Source organism: Mastigoproctus giganteus, chromosome 1 (genome assembly GCF_048544385.1).
Source record: "Mastigoproctus giganteus isolate SK-2022 chromosome 1, ASM4854438v1, whole genome shotgun sequence".
Classification (NCBI taxonomy): domain Eukaryota; kingdom Metazoa; phylum Arthropoda; class Arachnida; order Uropygi; family Thelyphonidae; genus Mastigoproctus; species Mastigoproctus giganteus.
This window is the reverse complement of record NC_143575.1, coordinates 158,285,309-158,310,804: the sequence shown is the minus strand read 5'-3', so window position 1 is coordinate 158,310,804 and position 25,496 is coordinate 158,285,309. Positions and strand designations below refer to the sequence as shown.

General features: G+C 35.9%; 1 protein-coding gene across 2 annotated transcripts in view; it reads left to right on the top strand.

The window, feature by feature from the left end:
• LOC150091211 (hemocytin-like) overlaps positions 1–25,496 on the top strand; it is a 1,750,539-nt gene that overhangs the window by 1,017,692 nt on the left and 707,351 nt on the right. For both annotated transcript variants that reach the window (XM_090374755.1, XM_090374750.1), the window contains one exon: positions 6,573–6,623. In XM_090374755.1, coding sequence (XP_090230881.1) covers positions 6,573–6,623 — 51 coding nt within the window. The remainder of the gene's footprint in view (positions 1–6,572; positions 6,624–25,496) is intronic.

Sequence of the window (25,496 nt, the reverse complement as noted above, 5' to 3'; positions counted from 1 at the left end):
TAATAGAAAATTATATATTTTCCCATATAAGCAAATATTTACATCAATATGGACTGTTAAACAACTCTCTATTCTCATATCAGAAGGGCAAGAGCACACAGACATTATTAGAGAACTTAGTAGATTCTCTAAACTTACATTTAAACAACAATAACTTCATATTGATTTTATTTATAGATTTGACCAAAGCATATGACCTAATTGATATCCCAATATTGCAACAGAAATTACTGAAATATGGTATAAGGGGAAGACTCAATCAACTCCTAGCAAATTATTTAACCAAGAGAAAAATAACAGTAGAAGTAGAAAATACAAAGGGAAAATCTTATAATGTAAAGAGAGGAGTACCTCAGGGCACACATGCTGGGCCAAATCATGTTCATCATCTATATAAATGACATATTCGAAGTAATTAAGAACTCCTTTATAAAAATTTATGCAGATGATATAATCTTATATACAATAGGAAAGAACCTAACAAAAATGGAGAATGATTTACAACAGAATGCAATACATTTACAAACTTGGTTGCACGATAATAAATTATCACTCAGCTTTGAAAAAACAAAATTTTTGGTAATAAGACCTCCTCATCAAACCTTGGACATTCAACTCTCTATCAAATTGCACAAACATGATTGCCTACATGATCAGAATTTCAAGAATTGCAAATATCTAACTGTGGAAGAAGTTTCAAATCATTGTTACCTTGGGTTATGGATTGACTACAGTGTAAGTTGGGTAATGCATATAACAAACTTGTACAAAAAAAATGAGATTTTATGTGTACTTTTTCTATTACATTAAGAATAAGTAAAATCTTAGAACAAAAGTTACCTTATTTTATGCATTAGTAGACTCCCAACTCAATTATTTAGTAAATATATGGGCACGAGCAAATAAAACAGAAATAAGGGCAATAAACAACTTAATGAATAGGATTCTGAAACTTTTAATGGGGACAAACTCTTGGAATGACCTGAACAAGAGAAGGCAATTTTTGTTGAAACATAAAATACTGTATCCAGTTCAAAAACTGAAGTTAAATCTATTCTTAAAAAATCTTAACACTATTTTTGAACAGTCGAATCTGCAAAGAAATGTCTCACAAAATTTAAGGAACCCAAAAGCAATTACTTTGCCTCACCCTGGGATACTAAATAGATTTGGAGATAGGCACACAATGAATATAATAAACAACTTGTTGGCTAGCATTGATTTCAGGCTCAGGAGAAGTTACCCCATCTCCAAATTAAAATTCCTAATAAGAAAATTCTTGATACTCAATAACACAGTAGATTAGAATTGATATGCAGATAAACTACTACCTCAGTTTACAGTGTGGAATATACTATGTGTAGTGACTTCATAGTCTTTTCTGTAAGATAACAAATTTGTACAAAACTGTTGTAAAGGAAGAATTACAACTTGTTGTCAAGAAATTTACTTTTCTTAATAAGTTCATTTATTGTAAACGAATTCTCTTGATAAATAAAATTGTATTGTATTGTATTATTATTATTAGCCATAGAGTGCAAGGAAGCCTGGGCTTATTGCTGCACCAGCCAAAAAAAAAAAAATTTTCTGAATTACCCCGAGAGAGAGAGAGAGAGAGAGAGAGAGAGAGAGAGAAATAGAAGGGAATCACCAAGAAAAAGAAGAATGATGATATCCAGCTCAGGACCCTGGGTGTGCCAAGCCCACACTCACTAGATGTGAGCCCCTGGGGTTATGGAACACTGAATAAAAAATAAAAGGTCAAATTTGCCACTAAGCCATTAATATTTGAAAAAAAAGAATAATAATGATCATCATTTACTTTAAAATGGGCACCATGTGCCACCCAAACAGATGCACAAGTTACGGTGAGTTAGCACCCTGACCAGAAACTAAAATTGGTAAAAGGATAAAATGATAAGTAATGTAAGTATTCTGTTTCTTGAGGTAAGGTAAAAGGTTCATAAGTATCACATAAATAATAAATGATGAACTGAAAAAAAAAAATGTATCTTTTATTTAAAAAGGATAGAGAGAAATAAACCATAAAAATTTCATAAGAATCAAGAAATAAGAACAACTAAACTAAAGGAGAAGAAAGAGGAGAGAAAATGACACTCTTCAAAATGCATCAATCAGTTCACAGTTGCAGTGAGCACCAGCTCTCAATGATGGAATGGCTCTTGTTCAAATGAACAACGGTTATCCCAAAAGTAATGCACAAAAGTGGTTAATTTAAAATTAATTTATTTTATAACATAATTTATATTATAAACCTTCAATGCACTCTCTTTCGCACTTTATGACTGCTTCCCAATATTCATTTTTGAGTGCCATTTAACTTACTGCTGAAGTTGCCCTATCCAATGCATTGAGTCATGGCTGCACACAACGCAGCCATGGAGGGCATAAAACTTTGTCCATTCTACAGTTCTTTGAACTTGTGGGATAGATCATAATTTACCCATCTAGTGACAAATTTAATAGAAAAGTTTGATGAAATCCAAGCTCTTTACATTTATAAAGCTTTTCCTTTTGATCATGATTGGCATGAGGGTCTTATAAACAAGCTTTCATCTTATGAATTACTGACTGGTTTTTGTGATTGGGTATCCAGTTTTCTCTCTGACCACTTGCTACTGGAGATGCTCTGTCTCTAACTTCTCCACTAATACCGATGTTCCAACTTTCAATACTTTTTCCCACTCTTTTCCTCTTGTATATTAATTAATTACCTTCTTCCACTGACTGGAAATCCTATCCATAGTTGTGCCAATGACACCACCATTCCACCTTCTAGTTAGCGAAATCTTGCCCACTACAGCTTCAACTTCTTGAATATCTGCTATCAGTTCCTTAAATGATGATCTCTGTGTAAATCCCAATAGGGCAAAAGTAACTAAGGCTACTGAAAGTTGGATGTTCCAACTTTCAGTACTTTTTCCCACTCTTTTCCTCTTGTATATTAATTAATTACCTTCTTCCACTGACTGGAAATCCTATCCATAGTTGTGCCGATGACACCACCATTCCACCTTCTAGTTAGCGAAATCTTGCCCACAAGCAGCTTCAAAGGTAACTAATTGCAGCTTGAATATCTGCTATCAGTTCCTTAAATGATGATCTCTGTGTAAATCCCAATAGGGCAACGGTAACTAAGGCAACTCAGTTATTAATTTCAATCCTTCTAAAACTCAGTCCTGTCTGATATCTTGCAAAAAGGAGCCTATTGCTCCCATGCTTAACTTTGATGATACTGAGATTTCTAGACAAGATCACTATGTCTATTAGGGTTTATCCCAACTACTAATCTCTCATAAGCACATCAAAAATATTTTTCCTCTGCACCTAAAAAAATGGGTTTTATTTCTCTTTCTTGGCATAACTTTTCTTGTAACCATTACTTACTGTGCAAAAATTTCTAATCCACCCTACTATGGAATATTGTTCCTACATCTAGGATGTTACCTTCAAAAGGCTTCTAGACTACATTAAAAAGAGGGTAGTGAGGTTAATTAATGGCCCATCTCTTACAAAAGTCCCTATACTCTCCATTTTATACATTCTTTTTTTGCTGCATATCTTTTCTGTAGATACTTCTATGGCACTGTTCTCCTAAATTGGCATCTGTAATTCCCCCACTTTCTTCCAAACCAGTCTGAACATGTTCTACAACAAGTTAGCATCTATTTATTGTCCCATTTGAAACTAATTTTTCTTCTTTTCTATTTATCTCTTTAACTTCTGTTTTCTGGAACAACCATCTTCCACATGTATTTCCTGAAATTCAAGTCTAATGTCAAAAAGTATCTCCTTGCCTTCTCAACTGTCAACCCACGCATGGTACTGATTACATGAAGTTCTAATACGTTTCATGTTTGGGGTCTTCATAAAAAAAAAAAATAATAATATATATATTTATGAAATGTAATATAAAATCATGAGTTTAAATATGTAGTTTCAGTTGATAGATAAAAATAAAAATATAAATAAGTAAGGGATGACAGATGTACCAAAGAGCACAAAGCAGCAGTAAAGGATGCAAAAGTTTATATATGTATGTAGAAATTGATAAGCCTGATAAAATTTGATAAAGGTGCACATCAAAAGTGAAAAATACAAATCAAAAAATCAAAAGTGAAAAGTGGAAGTGAAAAATACACAAAGTGCCAAAAACTAGAAGGGAGAGGATATCAGAAATAAGAAGTATTGTAGGTTTGTAAAAAGAGAGAAAAACTGAATATCCTATACATTATGATGAATTATGAAAATTATAGGCTGAATTGCAAAGCCAATTAGAGGTGAGAGAACTGTAAAGTAAAATGATTAAACATATGAAATAAAAGGTGAGATAGCTCACCTTTTATTTCACTTGTTTTTTTTTTATTTCACGTCGAAAAAAGGGATAGCAAAAATGCAGAAATCTGCTGTTAGCTAAAGTAAATATTGATACATGGTCAGGTATTTCATCAGGGGACTATACCTGACCATGTAGGTGCCTCTGTAGCCAGGTGGGAAGGAGCAGTAGTGCGTAGCACACACACTTCTTGATTAGACCGGGGTTCGAGCCCATGACCACCAAATACAGAGAATCCAGAAAGGTCAGGGAATGACCACCACATATCCCTGGAGCAATATGGCCTTAGTTGCTAATGATCCTAAAAAAAAAAAAACTGACCATGTATCAGGAACTGCATTTCTATACTTGCCCATAACAGTGGAAGAGAAGCGAAATAAAGCTTAAAAGAATAAAATTATAAGCGATAAAGCAATACCACTCTCACACAGTATGGACTCCCTGGTTTACATAATACTTGACTTATGGAAATTTGACTTTGCATAAGTTTTTGCATCCCATAGGAATAAATGGAGGTATTGTGAAAATATCATAATGTGAACACAATAACAATTTTTTTTTTTTTTTTTTTTGCAATTCATTCCAAGACCTCGGAAGTTGAAATTTTCATTATATAACTAAGCTATTTATATCTCTCAATGGTCATTTTTATAATGGAAATTTCACTACACTTTCATCATTATCATATGCTCTGTTATAAGAATCAATTTTGAACGCCTTTGTTGATATTTTTCTAAAACACATTTCTGGTGGTCACAACCGTAAAACAAAACAATTTTCTGTTTTTCTGCGTGGCTTTTCTGTTAGCACAATCTATTATAAATGGTTATAAAACTCGATCTTATTGCATTTGCGATAATACCGATAACTGGAATTCTATGTGTTTTTACATTACGGTATTATGGTGAAATGTGTTCCCACATCACTGAAATCTTCAATCATATAAAAAACATAAATTTTCAGAATCTTCTCTTCATTCCTATTTACTTATTACAATGGTAAAGGGAAAGTACAAGTGGTGGCAGTGCTAGGAAATGAAACAAAATTGATTTGGAAATGAAGATGATTAAGAAGTACAAAGCAGGACAAAGTTTGTCATCTATTGCATGAGAATTAGGTCTTTTTGTTTCAACAGTGAATACTATTTTAAAGGACAATACACGTATAAAATAACCTGTTAAGGGTTCAACACATTTAAGATCAACAGTGATCACAAAACAGCATTCAGGTGCTATATCGAAGATGGAAAAGCTATTAATAATATGGATGGAAAATCAGATTCAGAAGTGAATGCCCCTGAGTCTAATGGGCATTCAAGCAAAAGCAAGAAGTATTTATGATGACATTAAGGATAAATATGGCGAACCCCAAGCCAAGTCCATGGCAAGCAATGGGTAGTTTAATAGGTTCAAGCATCGCGCTGGTTTACAAAACATTAAAGTATGCAGTGAAGTTGCCTGTGTTGATTCTGCAGCTGCAGAGAAATTTTGTGATGTGTTGGAAAAAACCCCTTCTAAATAGGTAGTTTAATAGGTTCAAGCATCACGCTGGTTTCCAAACATTAAAGTATGCAGTCAAGTTGCCTATGTCGATTCTGCAGCTGCAGAGAAATTTTGTGATGTGTTGAAAAAAACCCCTTCTAAATCTCCACAGAACTCAACTTCCGCAGCGCCGTACTTATCAGCTGGAGAGTTAATTCTGGCAACAATTCTTGAAAGGTAAAACTTGCTGACGCCATGCCTGACTCCTCTCTCTTTTTGTAATTTTATAATTTTGAAATTTTTGTAATTTTGTACGCTTTTGTAATTTTTCCTGCACATGAGATAAAAAAATTGAATAAATAATTCTTTTTACATGTTCGTCAAACATTTCTTTTTTGCTCAATCAAATTTAGCGTGCATAGTTGCGAGTGCTGCATAAGCATTTACAGAAATTCCAACTTACGTAAAATTTGAATTACGTAGAGTTCCACGGAACGGAACCCTTACGTAAGTCAGGGAGTGGCTGTATATATATATATATATATATATATATATATATATATATATATATATATATATATATATATATATATATATATATATATATTACTATATATAAGTTCATATTTTTTTTTAAAATTAGGATCCAATATATCTTTACTTTATAAAGAACTAATTTACTCTACTCTCTCATACATTGTAATTTTCTGTGTAATGGAAAATTTTCTTTATAGTGCCCCAAACTGTGCCTGTTATCACAGAAATAATAACCACAGTTTCACCAGGTAAGTGAATGATTTTGAATTTGTTTACTTTATTATTATGTGAAGAAATATTGAGATTCTCTTATAAATGCTATTTCTAATATCTAATATAAATGCTATTTATAAATGCTTTATAAATACAAAGTGGAATTTCAAGTAAAACATGCAAGTCATGCTAGATATTTTTGTCACATTTGCCTCTGGTTGTATTAATGCTTTACTATTATTACTAAATTTTTATTTTATTAAATTAAAGATCAAGTTTTTATGTTTTATAGAATGAATTTTAAATAAGAATTTGACAGCAAGGTTTTTTTTATCTATATTATTATTTGCTTCTAATTTTTTATTTGCTTTTTTTTGTATGAAAACTTTTATTTCATTTGTTGATGAATTTCTGTGTTTTTGGCTTGTAACTGTTCATTGCAGATCTGACTATCACAGAAGATATAATTTGCTTCTTAATCATTTTAATTATAAATTATTACTTTTTTGTTTTAATTAAATATCAAAAGAACAAAATCTTTAGTCAGGAAAATCGGTATCAGATGTCTGATGAGTTTCTGTTTAGGTTCTTGCCCTAAATTGATTTTTGAATAAAAAAACATTTATTCATTTTCTGACTCTTTTTTTTTTTTTTTTTTTAAATGAAACAAATAAATTAAACTGGACACATTCTTCATTATGTCCTTCAAATTGCTAATAACTAAGAGGGACAAAATTTTGTATTAGCAACCCCATTTTAAAATGGAAATAAATGAATAAAATTTGAAAGCTAGAGAAAGTGTTGGGCTTCATCTAGTTTCTTTCAAACAGCTGAAGTATATCATGAAGAATGTGTTCCACATCAGTTTAGTACAAAACAATTTGATATATTGCAGTTTAGAACAAAGCAGGTTGGCTACAGCAATTCAGTGTATCTGAGTAGGGCACATTACCAAAAAATTTAGAGCCCTAATGTACAATTATTGGATTTTGGTATGGAATACTACTTGAAAGTAGAAAAAATAAATGATAGTTTTTATTATTCACTGCCTTGTTCAATGGGATAATCAACTCTTATCCTTGTTAGCAAAGATTTTGTATATCATTGACAAAACTTTGTCTTAGCAATATGTCTGCATTGCTCAAAGGATTTCATGTCTGACTGCACAATTACATCCCCAGCTCTTTTCATTTTACACTACACTGAGGGTAGTACCACACAGTTGGTATGTTAATCTGGAATTACTGCTATCCATATGCAGAATCTTTCATTTGTCGATGTTAAACTTCAACTGCCATTTCTCAGCACATGTGCCTAATTTTTCTAGATTTTGTTGCAGTAGCTTACCCTGATTACGGTCATTCTTCACACTGCTAACCTGTGTATCGTATGAAAACTTAGACATTAAGCCTGATATAAACTTTAATCAATATCATTAATGAAAATAGAAAATGACAATAGGAAAACGACAATAATTTTCATGGACTAATGTTATTAGTCCATGAAAATCAGTGTACTTTAATAACCACTCTCTGTCTACTCCCATCCCTTTATCCAATGCAGTAACCTTGCCTTTAATGCCACACTGTTCCAATTTATAAAGCAGTCTTTTATGTGCAGCAGTATCTAAAGTGTTTCTAAAATCCAAGTATATGATATCAAAATTATATTTTGTGTCCAGTTCCTTTGTTACTGCATCATAGTATGCAATAAGATTGTCAGACAAGATTGCCCCTAAACAAATCCATGCTGTGCCTGAAGTATAACTGCAGCCTTGTCTAGATGGTCCTCATTACTTGCTTACCTAGTGACTCCATTATTTTCCCTGAACAGAGTTAAGCTATCAGGTCTGTGATTACCCATGTCACCTTTTGATTCCCCCTTTGTGAACTGAGGATACATTCACACATCTGCAGTACATAGGGGCTCCAAGTGCTAAGCGATAGTTCCCAAGAGATCTTTCTAGTGCAATGTTATCTAGCATTTTTCCTAGGGCGAGTACTAGTGCTTTCCTAACCCCCCCCCCACCACTTGCAACGTTACTGCTATCACTAGCAACGTACTGCTGTCTTATTCTTCTGATCACTTGGTCACTCGTCGGCACCACTCCTGCCTCCACAAGGTGGGGCCAGAAACGGGATCCAGAAAAGTGACCCCTCGCATTTCGCCTCCCACATTTCATCTCCAGCACATTTCACCCCTGACACATTTTGCCTCCTGTAGATATTGAGTATCATTAGGCCTATAGCACACTCCTACTCTCACTTTTGATCTCCCAATGAATGATCGTCTGAGCTATAACTGAAGTCTTGTCTAAATGATTCTGCAGTGCTTCTTTAACCAGTGCCTCCATTAATTTCCCTGGAACAGAAGTTAAACTAACAGGTCTATAATTATTTGTGTCACCCTTTGATCCTCCTTTGTGAATTGGGGTCACATTTGCACATCTCCCATCAATCGGTACCTCTCTTGAGTCCAAAGAAGCTCTCTCATAATTATGGCTAAGGGTTTGCTTTCTTCCTTCGCTGCCTCCTTTAATATAACTGTATAGATCCCGTCCACCCCGGGTGCCTTTTTTATGTTTATCTTCAACAATTTCTCCTCCACTTTCCACTCATTTATTACAAAATCATCTAGCTCACTGCCAGAGTTTAACTCTCCTCTGGCATTCCCCTCCCTGAATAACTCCTCATAGGTGAATATAGATGCAAAATACTCATTTAGTTTGTTAGCCACCTGAGCAGGATCATCAATAGTTGAACCATCAATATCTAGTGGACCAATCTGAATCATCCCTTTCCTTCTACAGTTTACATAGGTAAAGAACTCTTTGTTGTTTTTCTTTGCATCCTTTGCCAAGGATTTCTCATAATCTGTGTTTGCCTGCCTAATCCTTTGTGACTTGGTTACAGACCAACTTATATCTATCGTAGGCTTCCATGTCACCCATTAATTTATATGTATCCCATGCATTTTTCTTCTCTGCCATATGTCTCATTAGTTCATCTGACATCCATTTAGGCCTAAACCTTGAACAATATTTCTTAGTTGGTATGTAAAGCCTAGTAGCTTCCAAGCTAAATTCTTTGAATGCTTCCCATTTTGAATTTGTTGTTGGTAACATCATCAGTTGGTCCCACTGTATAGAATTTAAATACTGTCTCAGACAACAGTAGTTGAATTTACGAAAGCAAAAACCCTTCCCTTTACCCCTGATGGTAGTTACCTCTTTGAGTAAATTCCACTTCAGCACACTGTGATCACTGCCACCTAGTGGTTCCTTTATCTGCAGATTCTTAATGCATGAAGAATCACTACTGATAATCAGATCAAGAGTATTATTCCCTTTAGTTGCCTCCCGAACTTGCTGATGTAGAAAACAATCATTCGATAAATCCATAAAAGTCTTACTAGTGTGTGTGTGACCAACCCACAAATTCCAGTCAATATCTGGGAAATTAAAATCCCCCATTATAAGACTCTCTGATTTACTGGCCAACTCTATTTCCCTGTACAGTTTCTTATTATACTCATCAGAGTCATTAGGCCTATAGCACACTCCTATAGCACAATTTTGATCTTCCAATGCTTATGTCGTGTCACCAAACTGACTCGACACTGAGCTGTCCATCGATGTCAACTGGCTTCACATCCTTGGATTTTATGTGTTTCTTAACTAATAGCATAACCCCTCCTCCCTTCCTATCCTCTCTATTCTTTCTGTACACATTGTACTCCCTAAATTCCAGTTCTGCATTCCTTATATCTGTGTCACACCACGTCTCTGATATCCCAACAATATATGCATTTGATGTTCGGAGCAATACCTGAAATTCATCAAATTTATTTATGAAGCTCCTAGCATTGGTGTACATGCAATGTACATGCACCTGTTCCTATTCGTAGCTACCCTAACACAATCCATGTGTTTATTTGTACCGCAATGACTCCCAGCAGTCTCCGAAATACCCTGCATCTTGTTTTCCAGGCTGCTACTCATTCCAATAGAAGCAGTGCAAGAATCACTTTCACCTCTGCCAGTGGCTACTGTTAATCTATTAGTCCCTGTATCCTCCCAAGCTAGCAGTTTTCCAACCCACCTAACACTGCCTCAATAGCATTAGCAAATATTCTTGCACCCTTTCTATTTAAGTGTATCCCATCTCTGTAGAAGCAGTCTCTCCTGTTAACAAGTACAGAAAAAATTAGAAAAAACAAGTAGAAAAAAATTCTACCCCATGAGCCTTGCACAATCTTTCCAGGGCCGAATTGATCGACAACGCTCTCATCATATACTCCCTCCTATCGTATCTGGGCAGAATTGCAGATACTTTCAAATTCAACCCTAATTCACGGCTTTTTTTCAACAGTGACCTGTACTTATTAAGTAATTCTGCCGATCTCCTACTCTTCAGACTGAATTAGAAGCTGTTGCTGTTCGTATAACCCTCAATATTGCCATAACACTTGTCTCAATCCACCTGCCGCCAAACCATACTTACTCTTTAAAAGATCTTAAAGATCTCTTCACACAGATACCTCTACCTCTCTGTATATTAGATGATCTTAATGGGCACCACCCCTTATGGGGCGATCCTAAACTAGATAGACGTGGTCGACTCATTTAAAGCTTAGAGGCACAAAATCTCACAATACTCAATTCTTATGCACACACTCACATACAGCTCCCAAATGGAAACACCTCAGCAATAGATCTCTCAATTTGTTCTCTAGTACTGGTCCCAATCATAGAGTGGTATGTTATAAAGGATCCCATGGGCAGCGACCACTTTCCAATCATATGCAACTTTTTAATAGCACAGACTCGTTCAACCAAGTCCTGAAGAAATGGGAATTTGTCCGAGCAAACTGACAAAATTTCAACACAATTATTTACACAATAATTCAGCAGTAGTCATGTGTAGAGGCTACGACTCTTACATTGCTTCTATTTTGACCCGCAGCAGCCTGAAAACCAGAAGGGGGGGATCCACACGAGATGCTAATTATTTGTACACCGATCCGGGAATACATTAACAAAATTTAATGAGTTTGAAGTATTGGTTAAATCATTGAATACTGACATTATAGGTATAACAGAAACATGGTGCCACACATATTGGGGATGCAGAATTTGAATATGATGCTTTATTTACAGAAAAGACATGAGAGGAGGGGATGGGGAGCATGATGTTTTTAGTTAAGTTCAGTTCAATTATATATATGTATACTGAGTGATCACTGAATTATGACCACCTACCTTATATACTTCATAGGTCCTCCTTTTGCCCTCAGTACAGCAGCTATCTGATGTGGCATTGATTCAACAAGATATCGGAAGCATTCGGGAGGTATGGCCAACCGAGCTGTGTGTAATGCGGTCAGCAATGCACATATGGAAATGATTGGTGTATCCAGATGCCTGATATGCCTTTCCATAGTGTCCCACAAGTGCTCTATGGAATTGATGTCGAGGGAGTTCGGAGGCCAATCGATATACTGGAAGTCAGAACTGTGTTCCTCAAACCATTCCTGCACAACAAGTGCCTGATGTCTCAGTGCAGTGTCATCTCGGAAGATACCATCACCATTCGGGAAAAAGTGTAAAATAGCGGGGCGTACACAGTCAGCAAGCAGTTGACGATAGTGGCGACCACCGATATGTCGTTCCACATGCACCAGGGGTCCAAGTTCCTGCCAGTGAAACATTCCCCACACCATACAACCACCTCCCCGAGTCTGCACTTTTGATACCATGCATGATGGATGAAGAGTCTCATGTTGTGGACGCCAAATCCGTACTCAACCATCCATGGTGTGGAGTAAATAATGTGACTCCTCTGACCGGCAAACCTTCTTACAGTCTTCTAACATCCAACTTGCGTGCCCTTTGCACCAGGCGAGTCTTTTACGCTGATGAACCTTGGTTAGGAGAGGATGCCATAGGGGTCATCTGCTGGTATAGCTCATACGTGCAAGTGTGCGATGCATGGTCGTGCCAGAGTTGTTATGGGTTGGCCCATGTTGTATTGGGTAGTCAACTCTTCAAAACTGCTGTGCCTGTTTGCCTGTACGAGTTGTCGGACCTGGTGCTCACCTCTAACATCAACCTTTCGCTGACCTTTTCAGTTTTGCCAGCGGGTTGTTGTTTGACCTTGATGCCAGTCCTAGTACACTTTAACTACGGCGGCTCTTGAACACCCCACCATTTCAGCAGTTTGGGAAATCGAGGCACCAGCTCATTGAGCACCCACAATCTGTCCTTTATCAAAGTCCGATAAATCCTTCCTTTTACCCATCACGCTCGGAATTTTACTACCCACTGAATCACTGACTCCTTATCTACGCTATGTAAATCAACTAACTCTGCACTTTTGTACCTCACGTGATCAGTGGGTCGCATTCAATTTTCATAGGGGTGGTCATAATTCAGTGATCACTCAGTGTGTATATATATTATGAAGAAAGTGTAAGGAAGGTTTTGTTTAATCATATTGAATCTGTGGTATACACCAGAAGTAAATTTTACGAAATGGATAAGGTGTGTAATAATATATGGTAGGATAACCAGGTAAGAGATAAAAAAGGAATAGATAGTTGGTAAGAAATTAAAATAAGAAATGAAAATTAAAAGGCGACCAGAAAGGTTACATTGCCGTGTTTTTCACAATTTCAGTGTCTTCATCAGAGGCCAGCCACAGAAATTATGAGAAAGACGGCAATGCTCTTGCTTCTGTTTCCAACATGTTTTGTATGCTATGGAGCCGTGTGCAGTATACCTGTGTTAAGAAAGAAATTTTAAATTTTATGGAAAGAATAAGGACAAATAAAGTCTAATAAATGTAATACATACAGATCATGGAAACCTTACAGAAGCAAGGTCAAGAAGCAAGGTTTGCTTCTTTGCAGTCTTCCTCAAGGGCAGCAGTAAACAGCTTCGGCGATATTGTGTCTCCTTGTCGAACTCTGTCCTCAATTTTAAATTTGCTATTGTCTTTGTCCAGTCTAATAAAAGAGGTAGCATTCTCATATATTTCCTTCAAAATCATAATGCATGGGGTGTCGATGCCTTGTCTTTCCAGTGCCCGAAACATTACCTTATGCTGTATGGAGTCAAGTGACTTTTCATAATCCACAAATTCCAGGCATAATGGTGTATTATATTCATTTGCTTTCTCTGTTAGTTGCAATATTACATGAAGGTGATCCATAGTTGAGAATCCTGTCCTAAAGCTAGTTTGCTCTTTTGGTTGATTCTCATGAAGTTTTCTTTCTAATCTGTTTGTAATGACCTTTGTGAACAACTTGTAGATGTGGGACAACAAGCTAATTGGTCTATAATTTCCAATTTCTGATTTATCCCCTTTCTTATGCAGCAAAATTATAATTTCATTATTCCACTCCTTAGGTGTCACGCTGTTTGTTTGTTATTTGGTTTTTAGGAGCATTAGCAACTAAGGCCATATTGCTCCGGGGATATGCAGTGGTCATTCCCTGACCTTTCTGCATCCTCCGTATTTGGTGTGCACGGGCTCGAACCCCGGTCTAATCAAAAAGTGTGTGCTACGCAATGCTGCTCCTGCACATGGCCACAGAGGCGCCAGGTGTCACGCCTTTCCTAATGTATTTTCTGAAGAGTCTTTCCAGTTTCTGTGTCATATCTCTTCCTCCTAATTTTAACAACTCTACAGTAACTTCATCTTCGCCTGGGTCTTTCTGATTCTTCATTTTCTTCAGTGCATGTTCTACCTCACCAGGAAGGATATCGAGTATGTCATATGTGTTACTAATTTGTGATTCTTTTTTCTCACTGCTGGCGGCATTCCTTTGCTCCTTATATAATTCTTTATAGTAGTCATCTGCTATTTGAATATGCCTTATCTGCTGTTTATAACTACACCATCTCTGTTCTTCAGTTTCAGTATCATTTGTCTTTCTGTATTACTGCTCATGACTGCTGATTTAAGTCCTTTGTTTTCCCTTAATGCTTGTTCTACTTTTCTTTTGTGTTAAATTTTTTATGTTCTCTCTCAGTCTCTTTCAAATGGCTTTACAGAACTCAATATATTCAATTTTGTCCTTGTCAGTGTTTTATCTTGTTGCTCTTCATTAGTTGTATTCGGTTCATCATGACAAGTGTTGCTTGACTAATTTTTTCTTCTTTGAATTTCCTTTTACCTATAGTTTTCTCAGGCTTTATCACGTTCAGAAAGTTGTTGTATTCCTCATTGATATCTTGATCCTGAAAGGTCTGCAGAATCTCAATACAATCAGTACGTACTGAAATTCTTAAATTTCAGTACATACTGATTTTTCTCCTCTTCTGTTATCTCAAAGACCTTTGTATTATTTACTTGAGTCGGTTATTTCCTTTCCTTTCCTACATCTATATCAAGTGTACATCTTACCATTCTGTGATCATAACTGATCATAATACAAGTACTAATCCTAAAAGCACAATTTTCCATTTTCTCTGAATGGTATTACACAATTTCTGCAGAACTGTTTATATTCCTGGATGACTGTTTGAGAAAATTCATGATGAAAATGACCTCTGGGGGGAAGGGATGGGGGAAAATAAGCACTATTGAGACTGGGTTGCATTTTTGAGCAACTGGAGAAGATGGATCTTTCACTTAGAGAACTAATCTTGGTTTCTGGGTTACAGTCATATCCATGATTCATCACCAGCAACAATGGAAGAAACAGTCTGGGTCAACAGCTGCAAACTGACAAAGATCCTGACATGCAGGCACAAACTTGGTTGAACCATGTCCCGTTCTCAAATTTTGTTTTAAAAATTTGAATGACATGTGCACAAGAAATACTATCTACATTAATAAATACACAGATAGTTAAGCACTGAGTCCTAATAATATCACGAACATGAGTGTTGAATCATTGATTTTGACAATGGAGGAGGCCAGCCCTAATCACCTTTGATGGCCAAGTGACACTAATTGAAGTTTGAAAACCACAGCAAATTTCTACATATGATTACAGACATACAGCATTTTATCTGAAATGCTAATTTTAATATTTCACATATTTCAGTTAAACGTTTCCCTAATTTGAAACAAAATTTGATGCAAGTTCACTCCTCAATAAAATCACTCATTTTAAAAACAGGATGAAATACATAAAACACGTTGAATGCAATAAGCATTACATCAGACTTACTAAAGATATTTAGGTTACCCGTGCATTATTGTGTCTATAGTACTTGCCAAACATATTGAAGTAAGTTACAACTCGCTGTAATTCCAGACTGTAGATATTTAGGTGACTCGTGCATTATTGTGTCTGTAGTACTCGCCAAAACATATTGAAGTAAGTTACAACTCACTGTAATGCCAGATTTTCAAGATATAATGTCAGTATCCTGAATTTCTTCTACTAGCTGCTTTCCAGAATGAAAATAAAATCAGTAAATAACATACTGTGGGACAAACTTTGCACCTCAGATTTAACACGAACTGCTCATTATTTATTTGATGGTGTGGGAAGCAGTTCAAACCAGTACCTCCAAAATGTGGGGGAAGAGTCCTGGATTAAATGACTCCCCCTCCAATGCTTACTCATCTTGGCACCAAATGCCACTTTTGGGAGCATCTCTCCCAAAAGTGGCACATAAAAAGATATTTTATAAACATTTCATCCACAGAAAAACAAAGCTTTCCTTAATTGATCAGTACCAAATGTAGTTCTTAACAGCTGGAGGATATCCATTTCAAAGATGACTTCAATTATTAAGAAGCAAGAGAGGTAGATGACTAAGGTGACAAAAAATAGTAAGAGCAGAATCACCACATTACTTGTTCGAGCCATTTTCCACTCCACCAAAGCATTATTGCTTTGGTGGAGTGGAAAATGAAGCAATAATAACTAGTATTGAAGATAGATGAATTATAGTGATCACAGATGACGGGAAGTTGAGATGTCTCAAGAGCAATGGATATGAAAATGAGCATCAACTTTCATGTGACAAATGGGGAAAAAAAATGTACCCAAAAACTTCCATGTATTCAGAACTACATTTGGTAACGTTTGTCTAAGTAAGATGGTTGTTTACTGGTGGTTGAAACCTTTCCAAAATGACCATGTCAAAATTCATGGCCATTCTGGAACCATTTCATCCAATTATAAACAATAGCTTAAAAAAACCTATCCAGGGTAGCGAACAGATTACTACTTATATATTATGTATATAAATATAAACAAAAAAATAATAATAATAATATATATATATATATATATATATTATATAGGCCCTCAATTTAATGGACAAAAAATTTCTGTCCTAAAGGAAACATTTAGAATCTATTTATATATAATAGCATCGTACATCAGACAGCATATCTGTCTGATGTGCAATGCTATCAGACAGATGTGCTGAAAATTCCTTCTAATGAAATAAAGACTTTTACTGCTAGATAATGCACCTGCTCACCCTAATGCTGACAGGTTAGTTAGTAGGGATGAGGAAATTAAATGTGTTTTTCTGCCTCCTAACACTACTTCACTGATACAGCCGATGGATCAGGGTGTAATCATTGAATGTAAGAGGTTGTATAAGAAGAAGTTTGAGGAAAGACTGATGTAGGATAGATGTGCGGAAATTTGCCTTTAGCCAGCGGGTGGTTGGTAGGTGGAACAGACTTCCATTCCTTGTCGTGGAAGTTGATAGCCTAAATAAGTTTAAGGCTCGGCTGGACAGGTATTTCTAACGAACAGAGGGGTGAAGTGGAAGTGGCTAAAGTTTTTGGAAGAGGTGATGGTTTTTTTGGAAGAAAGAGAAGACTCAGAAGAGGATACAAGAGGCACCAGAACATTGCAAACTTACATGCATACAACTTCAGATCTGCTATCTTCAACTTAAGAGCTGCATGGAAAGATATGAAGATTACTACCTTGACCAATGTTTAGAAGAAGTTGTATGACGTAGAACTTGAAATGGACTTTGAGGGAGTTGAGGGGCCTAATTTTTGGGACATTCTTCTGAGGGCCGGTAACAAAAATGCAACTGAGAATGATGTGGAACAGTGGCTCGAAAATGATGAAGGTGATCCAGGCTATCAAATTTTTCTGAGGGAGAGATTGTGGAAAACGATGATGACAAAGACGAAGAATCAGTTTTATTGCATCCTAAATTGTCTGTTATAAGACAACATATGGATGACATCATACATTATATTGAATCATCATCAGACCCTGATGTGCTTCCTTATTATGAACATTTTAGAGAATTTCAATCTACAGTAATAAGGAAGCAGCACCAAGGTGTAAGGCAACTGAAGCTTGATAATTTCTTCAAGACCACTTCATCAACTGGATCTGTTTAACCAGCACCCTCTACCAGCAAGGAATTAACACCTCTCTCTCCATATGACAGTTGTTTCTGACTCTAAAAATTGTGATTATTTTAATTAAGTTAATATTAATATTGAATATTATGTATTTTTAATGTTTTTTGTATATTTTTTTATTCAATGGAGTTTAAGAATTTAAGTATTTTTTCCCTATAAAATGGAATTAAATGAAAAAAACTAATGTTCACGTTGAAAACAACTTTAAGGGGAAAAATTTTTTTTTAAGAATGGTGGAAACACTCCATTAGTTACATTGTATAGGCCGACTGGGCTAGCCGGGTAGGTAAAGTGCCTGCCGGGCAACTCAAAGCTCGCGGGTTCGAATCCCGCCTCGGGCTTGGATCAAAGGACTGCAAAAAACCTTGGGAGGTGCATTATGGCCACAGAAGCCGATGCGCCAACAACTACCAAAATAAAAAAAATAAAAAATAAAACATTGTATAGTTTTTGAGGGGTTTAATTAAAATAAAGTTTGGTTCCTGTCAAATTTATTTTTATATTTTTAACAGATGTTTTGGTTGAATTACTCAATGTACATTATAATAATTATAATAATGTAATAATAATGTATACATTATAATAACATTTTAATACATCCTGTAGATTTTAAGTTCATTATTAATATATGTTTTTAAAATACATTCATTTTAGCAGACTTTCAATAATAGCAGACACCCCTTCCCCAATTAGTCTGTTTAATGGACTAATAAAAGCCCTTGGACTCAGGGGAGGTCCACATGGGCTGGAGGTGTGCAAATGTACCACCAATTCACAAAGGGGGTTCAAAACGTGACACAAGTAACTAAACTACAGACCTGTTAGTTTAACTTGTGTTCCAGGGAAAATAATGGAATCACTGGTTAAAGAAGTATTGCAGGATCATCTAGACAAGACTGCAGTAATAGTTAAGACAGAGCATGGGTTTGTTGAAGGGAGGTCTTGTCTGACCAATTTGATTGGATACTATGATGTGGTCACAAAAGAACTGGATGCCAAAATTAATTTTTATATCATATACTTGGATTTCAGGAAAGCTTTAATACTGTTGCACATGGAAGACTGCTATACAAATTGGAGAGGTATGGCATTAAGGGTAAGTTGCTACAATGGATAAAGAGATGGTTGAGTGGGAGATGACAGAGAGTGGTAATCAATGGACACTGCTCTTCATGGACAAATGTTATTAGTGGAGGTCCCCATGTTTCGGTGTTGGGCCCATTGTTGTTTTGTATATTTATCAATGATATTGATGAATGTATAGCAGGTTTAATGTCCAAGTTTGCAAATGATACAAAGGTTCGCAAGGTTGTTAACGTATGCTACTCCAACTGGATCTAGATAAGTTGGGAAAATGGGGTGAGAAGTGGCAACTGAAGTTTAACATTGACAAATGCAAAGTACTGCATATGGGTAGCAGTAACCGAAGAGAAACGTACCAACTGTGTGGTACTACATTCAGGGAAGTGGAAAGTGAAAAAGATCTGAGGGTAATTGTGCAGTCAAATACGAAGTTCACTGAGCAGTGCAGATGGGCTGCCAGGGCAGGTCATGGAGTCTTGTCAATGATATCTAGGAATTTTGCTACCAGGGACAAAGAGGTGATTATCCCGTTATACAAGGCAATGGTCAGGCCACACCTAGAGTACTGTGTACAGGTCTGGAGGCCTCATTTTAGGAAGGATGTAGATTTGCTAGAACAAGTACAGAAAAGGACAACAAGATTGGTGATGGGAACAAAGCGCTGCTCTTACCAGGAAAAGCTCAAGTTCTGCAAATTGCAGTGCCTGTAGGCACCTGCGAGGTGATCTGATTGAGGTGTATAAGGCCCTGAATGGGTTGAGCAAGCTGAATGCTGATGGGATTCTTCCTGTTGCTCAGACTAAGAACCTCAGGGGGCACAGTTTCAAATTGAGGAAAGATAGTTGTAGAATAGATGTGCAAAATTTTGCCAGTGGATAGTTGTTTAGTGGAACAGGCTTCAATCTTTTGTTGTGGAAGCTAATAGCCTAAGCAAATTTAAGGCTGAGCTGGACAGCAATTTGGAATGAATAGAGGGATGAAATGGGAGGGGGTTTTTTTTTTTTTTTTTTTTTTTTGGCTGATGCTGCATAAGCTTGCTTTCTTGCATTGTATGCCTCTACTAATGCTAATGCTAAATCGAGGACCTACTGTATATATATATACACACCCACACACACAGGTATTCCCCACTTTCACAACTTGATTTTGTTCCTAGTGTGCGCTCATAAAGCGAAAACTTGTAAAGAAGGAATTTATTTCCCATAGACGTAATGCTAAAAACAGAAGTCACATTCTCAACAATGAAATTTGACCATAGTAATGCTAAATAAAGGTCAACAAAACAATAGTTTATGCTTATACAATGATTTATTTATCCAAAGAAATGATGTATAGCCTTTATTACAGTGGAATCTCGTTAATACAAAGTTCAAGGGACCTAAATTTTCACATTTTGTAATAACGAGGTTTGTAGTAACAAGGTCCCCCAAAAGTGTCAAAATTTTATCATTTATTATTATTATTTTTTTTTTTGGGTACATATTGTATATCTAAGAATAATAATAAATAATAATACAGTTGATTCCTGTTATCTGGGACACATCGGGACTAGTGCATTTTGGCCCGATTAAGCGGCTGCCCCAATTATCCGAAGTTTCACGTAAATAGTTAAAAATACAATGCCTCACTCCCCTTTTAAATTGGTTCACTGTACAATCAAATCATGTTACGATGGAGTCACCATTGTATAGTACCGTTCACTGTACGGTGTGTAATAAGCGCCAGTCATTGTGATCATGTTTGTGAATTGAATTTTAATTCGAAACAGCTATTCTAATTAGCAAAAATAGGAGGAATATTATCCACAGACCATAAAAGTAAAGATATATTAAGTACAAATCTACCCTTTATTACCTTACCAATTAAAAAATTAAATGACATGTGAAATTCGGAAGAATATACATGATAATTGGAAAAATTAATACGTACTGTAATATGTACATACTAACTAAAGTAGTTGACATTTCTGTTCACTGTCATTTGTGGGTGGGGGTTAAAATTTAAAACATTGAAAAGATAAGCAATTAATAACAAAGAACACGGCATACACAAATTGCAAGTAACACGCTATGTGCAAGTGAGAACAGAGTAACAAATTACGAAGCTTTAAAAATAGGAATGAAGAGAAGATTATGAAAATTATTTTTTTTATATGATTGAAGATTCCATAGAAGTGTAAACACATTTTACCATAATAACCCACAGAATTCCAGCTGTCGGTATTTTCGCAAATTCAATAAGATCGAGTTTACTATCAGTTTATGACAGATTTCACTAACACAAAGCCCAATAAACAGGTGACTGCTAATTGTTTTATGGTTGTGACCTCCAGAAATCCGACCGAACTACATGGTCGGAGACAATCGTAGGGTAATCTTCAGTGCTGCAGTCTCCTGCCCTGATTAAATGGCATTTTGTCCCAATTAAGCGAAGTAAACCCTGGCTATTTTCTCAATTGGGTTCTGTTTTTTAAGATTTGCCCCAAATAAACGGCTGTCCCGATTAACCAGTGGCCCAAATAACTGGAATCCACTGCAATATAAAAAATAAATTAATAAAATAAAAACCTTGTCTAAAAATACAGTAATAGGAATAACATATTTTTTAAAGATTTTATTTGTATGATAAACTAAGAGAAAAGCAATATTAATGGAAATGAAAATATTGTATAGTATATATTTTGATATACATACAATATTTTAGTATCACAGTAAAAATAATTACAACAATTATAAAAGGAGACATACAAACCATTAACATTTTAATAAATTAATCTAATTTAAAGAAAGAATCCAATGTTGTTTGCACAGTTTTTGTCCTATATGCATTTTTAACTACAGCACAGACGTTATCAAATGCAATAGTTGTTTCTTTATAAACATTACTGCAGGCCAAGACATTCTCTATTATGTTCAATGCAATTTGGGCATCTTTTTTTAGATGGCAGTGTGCGCCCATCTTCACTTTCGCTGTCACTGGTAACAAAAACAGCATCGTTTCATTTGGTACCCAACAGCTCTTCTGGTGTTGCCGTTGCAGTGGTTACAACTTCATCGTCCACCTTCACAAACTCTTCAAATTTGCCAAAAAAATTCATATGCTCCTTTAAATTCCTCCATTCCTCACTGTTGCTATCACATTTGCCTGCTGGACCATGTTTTTCGATGATGTTCTCTCCAAAGCCACTCTTTCAAGTGATTATAACACTTGATGTAATAATTTCCCAAGCAATAACAAGATTATGGATAGTATCCAAGACATTCCAATTTGGCTGCAAATTGTTCCCTCCTTCTATGTTGCAGATCAAGTACCTTATCAGGCGAGCTCTATATGATCTCTTGAAGTTATAAATGTAAAAACAACAGTCGTATATTTGTCAACTTAAGGGTCTTGGCAGAATGTGCTGTACAATGGTCTAGAATCAACAAAATGTTCCTTTTTTCCGAAGCTATTCTTCTGTCCAATTTTGATAACCAAGCCTGAAAAATTTTGACCATAAACCAAGCACTTCTATTGGCCTCATAATCACAGGGAAGTTGGTTAACTGCTTTAAAACATCTTGGCTTGGGAAACTTACCAATCAGAAGTGGGCATAGTTTTGTACTGCCATCTGAACTGCAGCATAACAGAAGAGGGAGTCTTTGTTTACTAAATTTTCCAACATGACAAGACTTTGAACAACAAATATTTTGTTTGGCAGCAAATTATAAAATAAACCGGTCTCGTCAAGATTAAAGATATCCTTTGCCTCATATTTTTCAAGAATGGACTGTACAGAACACAATCAGTCTGTAGCCTTTTCTTTGTTGACTAATCCAGACTCACCACAAACATTTTGCGAAACCAAGTTATTCCTGTCTTTAAATCTTTGGAGCCAGCCATTGCTGCATTTGAAGTCGCTAATACCATGTTGCTGAGCTAGATAATTTGCCTTTTCTTGCAAAATCAGACCTGATTTTGGCAAATTAGATGCATGCATTTGTTGGCACCACTCGAAAAGTTTTGTTTCAAGCTCCTTGTGTTTTGCACCACGAATTCGTTTCCTATTTTTTACATCGCTGGTCCAGTGTCACGCACTTTTCAAGTCTTTTTCAGTTTTTCAGTATTGTAGATAAAGTAGGTAAAGGGATGTTGTATTCCTTTGCAATGTGCGTTTTGCTTCTTTCCATCCTATCAGCCTCTTGTATAATTATTAGTTTAATTTCCAGGCTTAATTCTATCCACCTATGTTTTGTCGCCCATAACACTGCTAGGTAAGATTTAATATAAACAAATTTTAAATTAATTTAAAGACACAAGTTCAGAAAAAGACATCAGCTCAGATAAAATGGCACAAAAAATAAATTGCTGTGTGCAATAGCAAAAGACTCTTTGAAGTGGGATAACAATTGCAACTGACCTTATTCCCATGGAGAGCAATGGAGTGCATGTAAACAACTTAGAAAAACTTTTTATTCTTTTGTTAATTTAACAACTCATCCTTCAGAAAGATGTTTTTCAGAGTGCACTTGATATTATAGCTACCATAAACTGCTTTTGTTTACACAAAACTAATTTCTAACAAGTCAGTGCCATCCTTCGGGAAGTAGGGAGCCAGGTGGCTGGGGGCAGTAATCAGATCGCTCTGCCAAGATTTATATTAAACATGCAAAATGACAATATTTATTTTTCATGGGCCGAAAAAGAACTTTAATACATATTAACCAAATTTTGTAATAAACGAATATATTTACATAGAAAAGCTTATCCTTTCTCAGGGGAAATGGTATGTGCTTCGTATAAACGAGTACTTTGCATAAACCAAGTTTGTACCAACAGGATTTTATTGTATATATCATCCATTCTTAGGTAAGCATTAGAAAGTGAAATCTTTGTGCACACATTGTCAAATAGTATGCTTAAATACCACTATCTTTGGGAATGTTGAACTTGAGGGGGACACCTGGACTAATAGATTAACAGTAGCCACTGGCAGAGGTGAAAGTGTTTCTTGCACTGCTTCTATTGGAATGGGCAGCAGGTTGGAAAACAAGGTGCAGGGGTTTTCGGAGACTGCTGGGAGTCATCCAAGTAAATACATGGGCTGTGTTAGGGTAGCTAAGAATAAGAACAGCTGTATGTATACTTGCATGTATGCTAATTCTAGGAGTTTGGTAAATAAATTTGATGAATTTGAGGTGTTGGTTAGAACATCAAAGTCAGATATCGTTGGAATATCAGAGACGTGGTGTCACACAGATAAAAGGAATGCAGAATTGGAATTTGGGGAGTACAATGTGTACAGCAAGGATAGACAGGATAGGAAGGGAGGAGGGGGTTATGCTATTAATTAAGAAACACATAAAATCTAAGGAAGTGCAGCCAGTTGACATGGCTGGACAGTGCAGTGTCAAGTCAGTTTGGTGTGACATAAGCACTGGGAAAGCAAAATTGGGAGTAGGAGTGTGTTTTAGATCAATGATTCTGATGAGTATAATGAAAAACTGAACAGAGAAATAAAGTGGGCAAGTAAATCAGATTGTCTTATAATGGGGGATTTTAATTTCCCAGATATTGACTGGAACTTGTGATTTGGTCATTCACACACTAGCAAGGCATTTGTGTATATGTTAGATGATTGTTTTCTACAGCAGCATGTTTAGAAGGCAACATCTGATTATCAGTAGTGATTCTTCATGCATCAAGAATCTGCAGATAAAGGAACCACTAAGTGACAGTGATCACAGTTTGCTGATGTGGGATTTACTCAAAGAGATAATTACTATCAGGTGTAAAGGAAAGGGTTTTTGCTTTCGTAAAGGAGACTGTGAAGGTCTGAGACAGTTTTTAAATTCTATACAGTGGAACCAACTGATGATGTAACCAAAAGCAATTTGTGAATGGGAAGCATTCAAAGACATAATCTTGGAAACTACTAGGCTTTTTATACCAACTAAGAAATTCTGTTCAAGGTTTAGGCTTAAATGAATGTCATATGACCTAATTAGACATGTGATAGAGAAGAAAAATGCATGGGATACATAAAAATTAATGCGTGACACAGAAGCCTATCGTAGATGTAAGCTGTTCAGTAATCAAGTCACAAATCAGGTTAGGCAGGCAAAAGCAGATTACAAGAAATCTTTACCAAAGACGCAAAGAAAAACAGCAAAGAATTCTTTACTTATGTAAACTCTAGAAGGAAAGTGATGAATCATATTGGTGCACTTGATATCGATGTTTGAACTTTTGATGATCCTGCTCAGGTAGCTAACAAACTGAATGAGCATTTTGCATCTACATTTACACATTAGGAGTTATTTAGGGGGGGGAATTGCCGGAGGTATATTAAACTCTGGCCGTAAGCTAAATGATTTTGTAATAACTCAGAGTAAAGTAGAGGCAAAATTGTTGAAGATAAACATAAGAAAAGCACCTGGGGTGGATGGGATCTATCCAGTTATATTAAAGGAGGGAGCA